General features: G+C 40.2%; 1 protein-coding gene and 1 long non-coding RNA gene across 16 annotated transcripts in view; one reads left to right on the top strand and one right to left on the bottom strand.

The window, feature by feature from the left end:
* The window catches only part of LOC147758514 (uncharacterized), a 70,952-nt gene extending 64,671 nt beyond the window's left edge, over window positions 1-6,281 (bottom strand). Inside the window, exons 1-3 of one of the 3 annotated variants that reach the window (XR_015319818.1) lie at window positions 5,705-6,281; window positions 4,981-5,115; window positions 1,187-4,551 (exon numbers count right to left, since the gene is read on the bottom strand). This is a non-coding gene — a long non-coding RNA (uncharacterized LOC147758514). Of the gene's footprint in view, window positions 1-1,186; window positions 5,116-5,704 lie in introns of those variants that run through there. The other 2 variants (XR_015319819.1, XR_015319817.1) reach the window with 2 other exon arrangements.
* Window positions 1-16,443, top strand: part of Nep1 (M13 family metallopeptidase neprilysin 1) — a 150,862-nt gene that overhangs the window by 121,690 nt on the left and 12,729 nt on the right. For 7 of the 13 annotated variants that reach the window (XM_086978401.1, XM_086978397.1, XM_022788350.2 and 4 more), the window contains one exon: window positions 14,891-15,063. In XM_086978401.1, the coding sequence (XP_086834527.1) occupies window positions 14,891-15,063 (173 nt within the window). Of the gene's footprint in view, window positions 1-2,962; window positions 4,307-4,957; window positions 5,098-7,708; window positions 9,044-13,485; window positions 13,971-14,890; window positions 15,064-16,443 lie in introns of those variants that run through there. The other 6 variants (XM_086978400.1, XM_086978399.1, XM_022788355.2 and 3 more) reach the window with 6 other exon arrangements.

The raw sequence follows: 16,443 nt of genomic DNA, 5'->3' as shown, positions 1-16,443 counted from the left end.
GAGAGAGAGCGACAGAGAGGAGATTTGTAGCCTTCAGCTGCTTCGATATTGATGGTGGCCAACGGATCGGAGCCGAACAGCACCCTTTATATGCGGGAGAGGGGAAGGAGCCACTCCCTCTCCCTAGCTCCTACTGAATTGCACTGGAGTTCTGTTGTCGCTCAAATCGCTGCGAGAATAGCAGAGAACAGTCATAACACCGATGAACCCGGTGCGCGCGAAAATGATGCACTCCTTGGTTGAAATATACCGCAAACGTATTGTTGTAAAAAACAAGCAGCTGTGCAGTTTTAATAGTCGGCAAACAAGACGCCGCCGCCGCCGCTGTTGACGGAATCAATGAAGTGGTGTCATAGAGCTAAATCTAGCGAAAGAGGCATCCTACGGCAGCCCACGAGATGATGATCCAACGTTTCGCTGGATACACTTAAGCTAATAGTAGCTAAGAACTGCTATCAGTAGTATTGGGGAATAACATTTTTTAAAAAGTAACCTTTCTTTGTATAGAGAGGTCACCAGGTTTTATCTTGATTAAGTCATTCATTTTAGTGGCTGTTATCGCTCATCTTTGGGTTGTTTTGAGTCAAAGTAGCGCTGAGGCAAGTTCTGAAGCGAACGCTGGATAAAGTAAAAATATATGAGGGTGGCTCACTCATAATTTATGTAACTAATTAAGATAGCTATTTAAACAAGTAATATGGTAACGCTTAGAACTATAACAAGTAATTTAAAAAAGAACGTTTATATTACCATGGCAAATGCCTAGGGATGAGCTTTGGTGTCCGTAAGCCCGATTTAATCATAAATTTCTATTTAAAAAGTTGATTTTGCATACGAGCTATGCTATTAATATAAGATAATACCATTTTCAGTAATCTAAGGAATAAAGAATGTGCACAATGCCTGTGACAATAGCAGGTACACAATGATATATGAACACATAGTCGATGTTTTGTGTGTTCTCGTTTACGCTAAAGAGTGCCGTCGAGGCTAGTCGTTGTACTTAATATAGTACTGTTGGCTTGTAATACAGGCTTAGTGAAGTGGCAATACTATGCAGTTAGTTATTTCTAAAGTCAAATTGCGTTTTCTAGTTTTTTGTTTATCTATAACTTGAGTTTGTATGTGTATACGTTCATTCCTTCGAACAAGAGACGAGGGAAACAAAGATTAGCTAGCACCGTAATACCAGTGAAATATAGAACGATCATAAACAGTCTTTTTATTCGACAGCCAACTGAACCGCAAAACTCAAATCCAATGGCGTTTAGTCGTGTGAATCGCAGTCTTAGTGCGCTTCTATGCATATCTATTATATTTAAATTATCCAACGAAACTTCCTGTGTAGGACTTTAGGGTGTCTTTAGGATGCATCTGGTATCCTATGTCTTTCAAAGCGGTACATTTACTTCATATGATATTTGAGAGGAAACTGAATATTTTCTCATTCAATTTTTATTCTCCTACTTTATCGGCTTTCATTTTCAATAGTGTTAGATTTATCGGCGCGGAGCATCCACACAATTTCGACTATTCTCGTCTATTCTATTTCAGTCAGCATAACAAGACTCGTTCAATTTATTGTTACACAGATGGGAGCGACCTGCCTTGGCCTTTGCAAACACCGCAGTGACAATGAAAATTTAGGCACCAAGCGTAGTCATAACCAGACGCCTCTTCGAGAAAATGTTCTTTCTATTTCTATGGATTCTTCTTGTAAACCAGTTCACTAACCAATCTTGTCGACACCATTTCGATTCATCGTTTCAATGTACTTGCTATTCGGGAAAAAAGAGGGCAGTTTTCGATTGTGACATAGACACGTACTGGCTATTGCTGTACTAAGTCGGGCCGTACGAACAGCATGAGAGAAATATAGGGCGGCATAGCTTGATTTGAAGTAGGCAAGTCGCGCTTGTGCCAAAGGCGGATTTTTCGCCGTTGATACACAGCAGCGGAAAAAGAGAGGCGACAAAGTTGAATGCCGGAAACGCTGAAGCAAACAGAGATCCCTAAGGGTTATCAACCGGAAAGCTCTGCGCTTTTAGTCTCCTAACCCGTACAACTACGTCCGCAGACCAAACGAAAAAACGATATTTGGCATCAACTTCACATGGGTCCCGTGCCATGACTCGCTATGATTCCGTTTTATCCGTACTATGAGGGTGTGGTTGTCGGTTTCATCGACTGATGTAATTTCTTCACGAAATTTTTTTTCTTCTTTTGCCTCCTCTCAACGAACAAAGCGTTCATTTCCTTTTTTGAAAGTGTTTTACGGGGGCACCAAGAAGGTGAGCCGGAGGTGCCAAAGGTTTGGCACAACCGTATCCTGTTTTATAGGGAGACCTGCGTTAGCAAGTGGACAATGGATCCATGCCAAACTACGTAGATATGCCATTTTTGTTTTTAATTATTTTATCCCTACACAATCACACAAGGAACCTGCACTTTCTAAAAGCCGTTGACCCATGTATGTCGGGCTGTTAAATTAAAGAAGTGATCTTTTTAACACTAAAGAATAGCTGGCAGTGTTTCGAGTCTGACCTGCTTTGGCACGTAGCCCTTTGGGCTCTGGTGCATACCAGTGCATATATAAATAAATGCAGGTGTTTGTCTCTTAAATGGAGCGTCATCGAAGCGATTTTCTTACAGTAGGACCTGCCTTTGCTTGCGCAAATGATGTTAAAAGCGCACTATTACGCAATTCACTCGCAAAGTGGACACAGGAAAACACAAAAACAAAATACAAAAGTCATGATGTATCATCAATTTGCTACACTTCATTTGGCTTTGAAAAATCCCAGGAGGGCAAAGAAAGATGCCATCCTCTAGCCGAAGCCTAAAGCGCTCCCGTGTGCGTTTGCTGATGCGAGATATCCAGCATTGATTCCCCCTCTATTGCAGAACTTATTGCACTTGTCTTATTTCTTTCCTCCTCTTTTCTATGTGATTCGATCAACAGACGGATTCACTTCTGATGAACGGACTCAAAATTCTGAAGCACGGATTACCCTAAGCAACCTTGCCGTAAACTGCGATATATGCCTCAGGCTAAAATCAAAGAAAGAGTTGGTGTGTCTGGGTTATAGGTCGACCTATTGTTTTTCTGTCGTTGCTTCACAGACCTTGTAAGTCTTTCACCTATTCCATCTGTGCGGTCTTGCTCCCTGTAACTCTTGTCGCGTTAGATGCTTTGCGATTGGTCCTGCAGCACCCCGAAGCTACTTCATCAGCTACTTCATAACCGTCATCTAGAGGAACTCGAACCGGCCACTGGAATACTAAGAAAGAAGACTAGAAAAAAATAAAAAGGAAGATATTAAATTAGAGGAAAAACATTACACGTCGCTAGGTCATCATCAAACTCCTTCGTGCACCGACCACATACTTATATTCGGGAGTAGGCCGTAGACACTCTTCTTGTAAGATGGCGAAAACCAACGGCAGAGTTAGTGACGCGTTTAGAAAAGATTTAAGAACGCCGTAGCGGCCACACAACATCGGCCGAAGTATTCGTTCCCGGGCAGTTCCCTTGAAATCGCTTGCTGAACAGCTCTAGTTTTGGATGTACGGCTGGTTGGTGATTGCTCTTAGCCAATATATGCTTCTTTTCCTTCCTCTCTAGGTGCCACTAATATCAGATAGTAAGCTATTCTACTAGCTATGGTGAGACAAACTATTGAAAAGAACATATACAGAGCTACTTCTACGTTGTGGGTGGTAGGAGAGACACACAGGAATTTGTAACTATTGCCGCAAAGCGTCGGACAAAAGGCTTGGTAGCGGCACACAAATTATAATTGTCTTGGACCGTTCTGGTACATACCTGTGACGTTTGGGTTAGAAAGTTATTTTTCAGTGCATTAGATACCTATACCTGTGCATTAGATACGTATTGCTCTAAACTAAAAGCAGGAAACACTAAAACAATTTTCTGTTAACACGTAAACGTGTTTGCTTAAAATATGTCTCAATGTAACTTATCGTATTACCTCAAATTAGATCATGCGCATTTTAAAACGTACGTACTAAAAGTCGTTTATCTGAACTTAAATAGGCAGTTCAATGCTTGGAACATCATTTTCAAAGCTGTACAGTGCTATGAGTTCCATTATTCTATATATATATGTAATGCTATCTTGCAAGTTGACGCACGAGCCGCAAATAGAGCTTCTATGGCGTTCTACACAATTTACAAGACTGTATGTCAATCAATTGATGATTCATTCAACTTGAGGTTTTTTTCAACTCGGGACAAAAAATCCTAAGTGCCTTAATCTTCACTCCAATAAACTGATTGATCGTTTTTGTTCGATGTGTTGGTCTATAGTATTCTCTGTAACACTCTCAAAAAAAAATAAAAGCTTGAAGACGCTGGCTTGACAACCGTCTGATGAAAATGACCAGGTTTCGTAACAGGGCGTGCCGTTATATAGTTAAGGATGAATCTGGTATTTGCAAATGCACAGTAAGGGCAAGTTTCATTAGGGATGGCTTGTAAAACATAAACATACGTAGATGTCGTCAGGCGGAAATCATGTTGGATCCTTTCTGTAATATAAATAATATTTTATCATTGTTTCTCTTATAGGAATGCAATTGAAAACAATTAGGATAGGCATTATGTATAAGGTTCGATTTGCTCCACAAGTCCCTGACAAACGATCCGGCAGATGTTACTGTTCTAGCAGAGCTTAATGCGGTTTATCATTTCGATATTCGTTTTGTTCGTTATTATAAAAAAATTATTTTTTACATTAGAAAAATATATTTTGAAAGCAATTTTTTGTTTCGATGTCCCAGCGCTATTTGAAAAATTTCAAGGTTCAACCGGTCCTCAAGGGTTACCATTGCCCAGCATTCATTGCTCTTAGGTAAATAAGCTCCATTTCATTCTGAGGGCGGTTTCGACTATCATTCGAGTTTTAGCTTAACGACCTGCCTGGCGTTTGCTCAGTATCCTTGCAGTGTTTGACTTACTTTGTATCATCGGCCTATTCCCACCGAGATCGACTTGGTGTTCTGTTCGCTTAACCAGTCAACATCGATCGGTATTTTTTAGTCGTTCTTATCGCTGCAGTCACACAGTTCGCATCGTGAGTCCTGAAAACATGCCTTAAAGGTACGTTTTTCACTTAAAGTTGATTTTCTATTGTTCTTTCTCAAAAGTTGTGCATCATCGCTAAATTGCGTGAAAAGCAAAAAGAAAAAAACAGACAATCAAATCGGTATGATGAAACACCTATCAATGAATATGTGTTTCTATATTTACCTTTAAATATGGCTCATATAAATTTCATTTGTAGGACTGCTACTGAAAAAAGTTTATGACAAAAACGCTTTATTTAGTTGGTCGGTATTAAGTTATCAGAGGAGCATTAAACACCCAGTGAACACCCGGCTGAACTGTTTGACAATGAAACGTTGGAACCTTTCTTGGCTATCAAAGCAGGTCTTTTCGTGAAAAATCGGAGACTAACACGGACAGGTCGATCTACACGACGCTTGATTCAACCACTTAACAAAAAAAAACCTATCAAAAAAAAATTAAAAGGTCACCGCCGGCCATGTTCCAGTTTCATTCCCTCTAAATAATGCAGCAATAGAGGGCCTCTTTGCATCACAAGATGGAAACCCGGAGAAAACCCTTCCAGAGTTCCTTGCTCCACCAGCAGAACCCTGTATTTAACTCCTATCCGTATACCTGCTTTTTTGTGAACCGTACACAAAGGTGGCGGCTGCTTCTGGTGCTAGACGCACAAAACCACAACAGCTAGTCAACGACTTCGGCAACGTAAACGACAAAGTTTTAGTGAAACTGCTGAGTGAGGCACAAGTGCCGCGATAGAAACCAACTGAGATACGGATTCAGCAGGCATTGGGTCGAAGGATCTCGGGAGCTGGATAAGAGAGAGGGCCATTCCGCAGATGGGGAGAAAAGGGGAACGAGCAGCAGGTAGGGGGCAACGTGAACATTACTGAGGGGCGCCATCTGTACTACCAAATAGTTAAATACGTCAGAGAGAAGAAAAAATCAGAGAAGGAAAGGAGTTCTAAGTTTACCCGACAGTGAACGCCGTTTTAGGCAATACCAGCAAAAGCATCACAGATGGGGTAGAGCAGCCTGCCAAAACAGGAAACTCTGCCCCTCGCACTCCTGCTAAAATCTACTGTGGCGCTGTTGTAGTACCTAAAACTCGCGATGGCTCTCTCACTATTCGATCGCTACTATACCCCGTTGGTCTGTACAGAGCACTCCTACAAAACGACCAATTCGTTGCCCGTAGCGTTTTCCTAGTACGTGGGCGATGGGGAAGGGAACATCGATCTACACGGAAATTCGTCGTGACGTCGTTCATTCCATTCCCGAAAGAAAGGCAAGCGCTACAGGGAGGGTAGAAGCGGTGACCGCGCTGCTAACTGTGCCCACTATTAGATCGTGCTGGCTGCGGGACTAACCCGTTCTTTTCCCATAGCGTGCCTGTCTTTCCACGACTAGGTTGGTCTAGGATGACGGAGAACATATTCAAGCGTTGTATAGACGGATTTGTTGGATAATAATAACCATAATAATCACCGAAGCCGACAGCGAAGAAGCAACATATGGTCTGTTCGGTGTTTCGTTGAGATTCAAGGGGCGGCCGTTGTTCAAGGGGCGGCCGACAATCTACAAAAGCCGCAGAAATAACAGCAGGCATTATATTTTGCACCGGCCCTGAAATCGACCATACTGTGCTTACATTGACAGGATTAATTTGGGACAGGACGCAGGAGACCACGGCGTCAGAAATGCGCTATTATATTAATGGACAATAGGCACATCGCCAATATTAGTTCATTAGCATGGAACCATCTATAGGCAATTAATTGTATAGCTTAATAACGGCTGATGTAGTATCATCATTGGCAATTGTGACAATTCAATCAGATAAGAATAAAGCGGTCTCGGCCGGTTGAAACCGTTCAATTTTTAGTTAGTAGATTTGGCCACGTAGAAATCAACGAATATGGGATTGTACTTGCTACAGAGACGATCTGATTACCTATTGAAGCTCGTTACCCACATATTGAAAATACTGATATCATAAATAAAACATTTGGCGTCCTTTTATTAAGCTGTATTACTAGACACGGAGAAATTACCTCAACCTTAGTTCAGTGAATTCGATTTACATGTAATCAAACTTCGACTACCCCTTTGGGGCAACCATATCAATACTACCACACATGTCAGCTTGATGAACCTAGCTTATGTTAAGTAAAAACAAAAAGCAGATCTTATGTTAAGTGAATGCGCGTCGCATGAAACAGGTCGTTAACGACGAATTTTTTTTCAGCCATCATTTAAAATTGCCTACGTGTGAAAAGCGCTGTCGTTCTCAAGTACGTAAACGTTAACAGTTTTGGTGTCGGTCATTAATGGTCAGTGGTATCGGACGGAAAAACGGCCTTTTCAAACGACGACATCCTCTCATCACGTTTTTGCGTGTCCACATATTAGCAGCATATATCATACGTTATATAGTGACTCGCTCAGCAGCCGAAATAGAAATATTTTAGCTTTGAATATTGTGGTAAACATGTACATATCATGCCGACTAGGTCCGTGCAGCTAACGTTCTGAGAATATCCTTGACACTTTTACTTGTGTTTGCCTAGAAATAAAATGTCTACAGATCTAACTGTTTATAAACTTTGTCCTTTCTAGGAAACCTAGGAGAACAGAAACAGAAGCGCAATCAAGCTACACAACTTAAGTATTCCTATCCAAAAACCTAAAAAATCTGACTACACACTTGAAGACCTCACTTTGCTGTACGCCTCACCCCATTCCCAAATTGGCAATTCGGTCAAGATTTATTGCATAAGGGGCTGTTGCCGACCTGTGATAATAACCATACTCATAATAACTCATCGCTTGCTTCTGGGCGGTGCTTGTGATTAATTAATCGAATACCTTCTTAATGTTGACAAGCTTGCGTTGGAATTTACAACACAACAAACCCCACGCGGTATCACATTGTATGTCCATGTGGTTAAAAAACCACTATATATCCGTAAATAAAATGGGTGTAAAGCCTTTCTCCATAATACTTAAACATTCAAGACAAGAACCTCTACTGCGTTTGAAAGTGTATCAGCATTTACTGGGTCCATCACTGCAGATATAAAACGCAAAAATATAGAAACACTTATTTGAGAGCAAGAAAGCGTTTCAATGGGTACAAAGACACTTGCTATATGTCGGTTACCTATCTAAACGTATATCGTCGTGCGCTAGTTACCGTTACAGCATCAGGACAAAAGGAACATCAAATCGGTCTAACCAGGAAGGTTGGATTAGAAAACGAACGCAAGAACTTTTGCAACTCTTAAGTGACCCAGGTATAACTACTATTCTAGATACTGCAAACGCATCGTTGTGAAGCCAAATATAGTAGCATTCCAGTGTTGACGATCGTCAGTCGGTTACGATCAACGATACATTTAACAGATTACACTTATAAACAGTACGGCTGGCCTTGCCTTGTGCTGGGTACGTGAACACGTAATCTGTGTAACGAGAGAAGCAATCAGGTAAAAGGGTCAAGGAAAAGATGGCGCACAACGAGCGTGGCATTTACTTGTCACTGAAAAACCTCGATAAATGTTTATGGATATTTTAGTTTCCTTTTTGCGAACGTTTAGAATGCAGGCGGGCTGAAAATTCGATGCGGGAAAATTTGAGCTTGTCATGATCAAACCGAGACAGCGGTTATAGACCCTCCAGCCCCAAGCATCATTAAGCACCGCACTTATCATATGTTATTCTTTTTATTCTTGTGCAGTGTGTACCGCTGGTTGACAAAAACTCACAAAACTACATTATTGTACTGTAACTTTTTATTGATCAGTATTGTCGTTTATTTGTTCTGTGCTCAATCACTGATGCTTATCTATTAACTTATTTGTTTGTGACTCCTCGTGAAGTGATACGCTTTTATTTACAGAAGCTATTTGCTCACCTTGACTTCTAAACGAAAATCTCCATGAACAAAGAAAGGTACATACAGCGGTATTTGTCTCTAGTCTATCTGCTAATTTCCTTCTACAGCCAGGGATTACTGCCAATTAGTATTTCAGTTGCTCGACTGTATCTCATTTATTATCAGTATTAACAAATTAGGTTTAAACGGGCCTCTTCAGTCGTTTGCTTTTCCAGTATTCCACGTTTGAAGACTATGCCAAGAGAAGTTTGTCTAGGCCTTAATAGTGAGTTCATCATGCCTATATTCACATTGATTATTCCAACCAAGCTAGCTATTGTTTCAAGTATATCAAATATATATACATTTACAGGTATGCCGTCATTGTTAGCTAGCAAGCTCTCGCAAATTTTGAATGAACAAGAAAGACTTAGAGAAGCTATGACGCCTACATGTGGGTATATACTTAGGCTCGCAGAAGCCTTCTCTTAGTGAAAGGATTAACGATAGATTTATGATCATAATGATAACCATAAAATTAATAACCACATCGCTAAGAGTTTCTTCCACCAGCCAATCTGCGTACTGGTTGGTTTAAGAGCGAGCACTTCGTCATCGAACATTCGAGCCAAAATAATTACGAGCGTAAAGCCTAGGAGTCTTCTTCTTAATGTTAGGGTGGAGTCCGGCTATTGTATGGACACCTGCTCTGTTGGGCCGCGCATCGTTTTCATCGAGAAGTTTGTTTCGAAAGAATATTAGGCGGCAAACGTTACACCAATGATCGAATAGGACTGTGTGGCGTCGGGGGCGCTGCCGCAATCACTTCCAAAGCCCCACTTACTATAACGTCTGCAGCGCCATCTAGGATAAAATTGTACCTAGGCAGAAAGACATATTATCATCTGTAGTATGAATTACATCGATTTTAAAACTACGACAACAACAACAACACCATCGGTGGAAATGATTAAAGATTCTAAAAATACTCTTACACAACAGCAACATGCCACCTTGAGACACACCTTTTTGGAATGTGTGCATGTTCAATATATGCCATAATCATACATAAATATGGCGATGCGCAAGAAATTCGCCGAGTTCAGCCTGAGATCAACTCAACCAGCGATGTAACTCCTTTAGAAAGTTGTCCATTCGACCCGATGATAATCACAATAACCAAATAAAAAATAAAAATAAAAAAATATAAAAATCATGGAACTGTTTTGAGGCCCAAGCTGATCGGCTTTTCGAGCATTGGTCAACGAAAAGTGCAGTAATACAGTGCCGGGGTAGAAATAGGTCAGGCTAAAGCATAAGAGCAAAAGATTTGCTATCCTGCTTGATATGAAGCTTGGAGAGTGAACCTAAATCTTACATCCATATTATCGATGTTCTATCACATAGAACCGCACGCATTTGTTTCCCAGAGCTTCAAGCACATTTACTGGATATGAGAATGCGATAAGGCAATCCAATTGAATTTGCCTGAAACCTCTGTAATGTATGGTATGTTCAAAGAATAACACACTAGGAAATACGGTTAGATGTTTTGTCCAGTGTTTAGCGTTAATTTTTATTGAATCAAAGAAATCGTTCTTCGATCCAATAAAAATTAATAAAAATTTTATTTTTATGTATTCCCGGTGCATATGAAAGTCACCCCAGTTAAACGTAACGATGCAACAGCGTATGACAAAAGGAGATAAGTTTTGGAGCACGAATACTGTTTGTAATCTAATAGCTGAAAGGCAGTTAATATTTAGGATCTATACTTCGCGTTTACCTAAGTTGCGTTTATCTAATTAATTTTTTTTTTACCAGTAAAACAGAAATATTGGGTTCGAAAAAAGTCGTCGCGCTTTCTTCCCCTCATTTGTTTATTTTTGATATCCCGTTCTCTCTATCAGCGTGTCGTAAAGCTATTGTATTGCAAAGGCAAAGATGTATATTTCATGTATAAAAAAAGTTCATTTCCGACACCTTTTGCAGTATGTCTCTTGTCCGAAACAGCAAGGGAAATTTAACCGGTGTTCGGTAACGACATTATCATTAAAAATATTGCTCAAGAGCGGTTGTCACATTTGAAAACGGTATTCGCAGCCTAAAGGGCACTCCCCGTACTGGCCGAGCATCTGAATTTGATGACGACCATTGAGGGCACTTTTGAAGGAAGACGAAAATAACGCGGGAATCGGCTAAAAAGTTAGGCTGCAGCCGCACGACTGATGTAAACCACCTCAAGTCCTTTGGGCTTACACAAAAACCCAGAACATGAGTACCTCATGAACTCTCTGAATCCAACAAGGAGTCACAGCTTCACGCTTCATCTCAACCTTTCACCCGGTATCGAGCGTCATGCGGCTACAGTGACCGACTTTCGCTGTACTTCAACATGAATTAGAGGCTGAATGGCTTCAAGCTATTCGAGGCCCACTGTCCAACCAGAGCTTTATCCAAAAAGGATTATGCTTTGCATTTGGTAGGGCGATAAGGGCCTACTTTCAAGACTGGAATTAAGAGTAACAGAGACTTTTTTTGTTACAAACCAGACAGACAAGGTCATGACAACGCAAGATCACACACGACTAATATAGTCAAAGTTTCTTCTTTGAATACTTGAATGGGAGATTTGATTGCACATTATATTATTCAACCTTGAGCCGACAAGTTTTCAACTTCTCCGTTTACTGGTGGATCAAAGTAGGAACCGCGCATTGACATTAAAGGAACCTTAAAGCTTGGGTAGACGAGTTCTTCAACATTAAACCAAAAATTTCTGGCGATAAGTTATATGTAAATGGGTTTACAGATAATAGAAGCTTCTAAACAATGACAGAGTCACATAGCAGAGTACCATATTTAAAAATGTGGCCTTTCCTATTCAGTATAAAAGTGTTTCTTCCAGCCAAGTATATAATATACACACACACAGACCTGTACATATATACGTATATTAATTTCTAATAAATACTAGCAACTTCTCTTTCACTATCGTTTTACGATTTAATAAGGTTTTAGCAAACAGTCTAGCAGGAGTGAATTTTTCTTTCAGGTGTTTCAACCGTAAAATTACAATTTTTTTTACTAAGAGCGTCTATGTACGAATCATGCTTCACGGGTGCGAATCATGCATGGACATCGCCCTAAAATACGTTGCCATAGAAGCCACTGGCAAATACCGGTCGCCAAACAATCGATTTCAGTTTCAGTTTTGTATGGTCCTAAAAATAATATAGTTAACCACAGCGTTAAAATTTTTCGGCTACTTAATTTTCTTCTCAAAACTTACAAGTACGATATCCCTATTACTTAGATTCCTTGCTTTCATTCAGGGAAGCACGAAATTTAATATGGGCTGTAAATATGAATGGACCCAATATAAAGCTCTAAAAGTTCCAAGTTTGACTTTTTCCTGTGGTAAAGCATGAGACTTCACCTTTATCGGCTGTCGATAACTTACCAAATATGATTGGAGCTAATATCCGGCTGAATCATCACGTCCCCTGACTTCGGCGTTCTATTGAAAAACCCCTGAGATAAAAAACCAAACGTTTTCGTGACCAGTACGGCCAACTTACTGTTAGTACAAGTAAGTTATTGCCAACTCTGTGCATTGAGCTTGGCGAAGGCCGAGCTCACCCAAGGTGAAGAAATGTAAAACCTCAAGCTCTTTTTTAATTTTACTTCCCATAATGCTTACAAAAAGATATAAAAGACAAGCTATTTGATAGTAGTTATCTTGCTGGTCTCTCTCCTTTCCCGTTGTACTACAGCAGTAATGGACACATTGACTTGAGGCTCTAGGAAAAACAACTTGTCTATACAAGGGAATTACAATGTAAACACGACTATCCACGAAAGTGTTCGGGGTTTCTTTAAAAATTTGACTTAAAAAAAGGCCTACCTCGTTGGCTTCAAACAGTGTTAAGAAAACTGAGTGAAATCCGGACATCTAAATGGACTTTGCTAGGAAATAAGTATCTCGGCGTTCGTTCAGCAGAGCTACGGTTAGAGTATTAACGTTAAAGCAACATAGGTTTATACGTCATTGCTCGTCTATATTTTACCAGTGACCTTTGTCTTTTTATTTGTCCTACCATACATTTCACTTCATTGGTCAATGAAGACCACGGACTGGACGGATCCCTATAAAGCCCATCGAATTTTAGTTTTGTAAAGAAAGTTTTTGCTACAACCCTGTAGGACTCAAACCCGTTTAATTTGTGGTAGTACGCCTTTTTAACGCTTTTAGTTTGCTATTTCGCATACTTGCGGTAAGCTTTGTTATTTCCGTGAAATCATTTAAAACCCCCTAGAGAAGTGGAGCCGTACAGTTCATTATCAAACATTACGGATTTTTTTTTGACAGAACAGGTGCTGGGATAGAGATTATTAGTTGTCTCAAGAAGTCAACGTTTTCAACTTCTACTTGAGCTCATAAGGCATTTTGAGGGAACCGTGCTGCTATTTTCATCCAGCTTTCTGTCAAATTTAAATGTTGCTATTCCATTAACAGGCTTTGTGTGACGTCAACGGTAACGGACACCTAGTTATGTCATTAGCAACTGGCGGCCCTGAGAAGTACTGGCTGAACTAAAATGAAAAGCCCACAATATATGCATGGCAGGCGGTCTAAGTCCTCTTCAATGCAAACCAGACAACCACTTGTTTGTATGCCTCTAAACTGGAAAAAGGACGAGTACTTATTGGTACGAGCATTCTATTTTAAGATTATATCGGTATTACCCAGCGTAATACAGAACAAACCTTTCCATTGGCAAACGGCCTTTCTGAAGATCAAGCAGCGTATCCTGATCGTCGGTGTTGTTTGTCTATGTAATTGCCAGTAAGCCAGCCCTGGAAACTATGATTATGCATTGGTACATACATAAGCAGTTTGGACATTGTCATTTTCGCCTTGACTTGAGCGGAAATTATTTGGCAGGAAGGATGCATCGAGTACGCTGCCGCAATAGGACTTTGAAGATTCAATCGATGATCGTACGTTTACAATACAAAAGATTATAATTAGAATGTCAGAACCATTTTGACTGTTGTTACATTAAATGTTATGTTAGTGTTTGACCATAGGACTTTAAGTTGCTCAAATTGCCCTCACATTTTAAATCTAACACAAATGTGTACATCGGATAAACTCTGGATTAGGCTTTAGTAATTCGTAAAGAAGGACCCACGTACTTCTGTTAAACTCTTGAAGAGTCTGTAGACTAGGATACCGCTTCCTTTTCAGTGTCCAGTAGCTACCAGAGGCTTTCCGATCTACTCATCCCCAATCATTGTACAGCTTGCCAATACCATTAAAATATAACAACTCGCAAATGCTCAGCATCAAGCGATTAATAAAGACTTAAGCAGGAAAAACCTTATCAGTTCAACGCGGTAGCTCAATATACACTTAAAAGCGTAGAACTTTGCGCTCCGTGGAGTATCCTCGGATCTGGCGAGACGTTATTACTGTATAAAAGTCAGATTTGCCAGTTTTACGAACAATTTCATTATATACTTTTGTGGTGGCACAACTGTACTTGGCCATACGTTTTTTCAGTGAGGTGCATTCTAAGATATTCCAAATAGTTATCCAGAATATTATTCAGGCCTGTCAGTACAGACTGCAGCAATTGATTATTCTCTTTCTAGGGCGACTGTCGCTTCCCTTTGTGCCTTGTTTCGACGATCTTGTTTCCGTGCCTCATTCATTCTCGTAGAAAATCAAATTGTTTGTTTCATATTGAAATACGTAACTATGTTCGAGGTCTCTTGAATCAGCTTCTGATTAATGATTAACACTATTTGCTCACTTATTATATGTCACGATTTGTTGTACACCTACCACGCCGTTATATGTAAAATGCATTGAGTAAATACAAAATCATTATCTCTTTTCATTTTGCTAACTATAGGCATTTAAAAAGTGGGAAAAAGTTCACGGCGTAGAGCCACTCCTTCCTGGCCTCAATCTCACCCATGATCAGCTTTTCTTCCTTAACTTTGCGCAAATCTGGTGCGGATCGTCAAATAAGCAGGAGACAGAATTCAAGCTGCGCACTGCTGTCCACTCGCCTGGACCCATACGGTAAGATAACGTATTTAGTAAAAATCAAGATTAGATAATTTCTAGTCTAATGTATCTAAACCCTTACTTATTCAGTAAGTTTAACGGAACACTATACAATAACTTTCTTACACAAATTCTATAGAATTTACGCATTTAGCTTGACGCAAATAGCGACCCATGGTGTTTTTTTAATAAACCGCACATTAGCAACACAGTAATGAGCTACTTTATATCTTACTTATAACAATGGCCGATCACTACTATATGATAACCATTATTATTATAGATATAAATGCAATATAATTATTTTTAAAAGACTCGTTAAAGACAGCTCATATAAGTAAATGGTGTGACTCCAACTTATGCGTAGAAGCCATACACCTATTCATAGGAAATGTTTATCAATATTAAACTGCATAATTTTTATGGATTGCCTGGCATTATTTGTTGAGTTCTAGAACTACTACTAGCTGTGCAAGACGATAAATACCTAGGTAGAGTGATAAACAGCTACTTCTTGCAAGAGATAAATTTAGCCCATTCCTATTATATAAAGGACACACTGAAAGCTAAACGACAGTTGTAGAAGCATATCTGCAAAGCAAACCAAAAATGAAGTTGACCTACAAGCATGAATTTATAGTGCCCCCTATATTATCTTCTACTTTGACTTTTCCTTCCGTCGAAATGTGCACAATCGAAAATAAATTAAACAAAGTAATGCCAGCGTGAAATGATGGGATCGCATTGTATTGCGGTACTTCTATTGGCTACGTGATATCCAATTCGGCCTAAGGTGAGTTACTGTAGGCACGGCACCAGGGACAGCCGCTACATTACGCCGTACGACGATGCCTTTCTGTTCTTGTCCTCGGTTTGCATGGCCCGCCGAAATCGTCGAGTTGCTCTTCAGGAGAAGCGGTCCATCGCATACAAATTGGAGTGTCTGGCTGAACCGCTAGGTAGGCCTGACGGGTAGAAAGGAAGTCGAAGCGTAGGAGCCGTCAATACTTTTTCTCTAAGCTACAACGCTGTTCTTTTGCCCCCTTGACAAAAGGGCAACTCCAGCGCTCAAGGTCAATCATATATCCTGGCGTGCGTTTGAGCTTATGAATGATGAGCCACCTCCTTCATGCATGATGAAAGCATGATCTTATGCGTCTCGCCGAACATAATGAAAGATAGCTTGGTTAAAAGTTCTAACAAGCAAACTTATTACCTGATGACAACAAAAAAATCAGGAGTTGCGGTACTGAGGCGAAGTGTTATGGGGACCAAACGAGAAAGAAAAGGTAAAGAGTCAGTCAGTGCTTCACTATTTGGTTGGTCTCATCTTCGTTCGGTGAAAACTGCTTCAGTTCAAATGTTACTGGGACGTTGAAATTCATCAACTAGACA

This window comes from Varroa destructor, unplaced genomic scaffold, assembly GCF_002443255.2.
Source record: "Varroa destructor unplaced genomic scaffold, Vdes_3.0 BEIS01000001.1, whole genome shotgun sequence".
Lineage (NCBI taxonomy): Eukaryota > Metazoa > Arthropoda > Arachnida > Mesostigmata > Varroidae > Varroa > Varroa destructor.
This window is presented reverse-complemented; position numbering and strand designations above follow the sequence as displayed.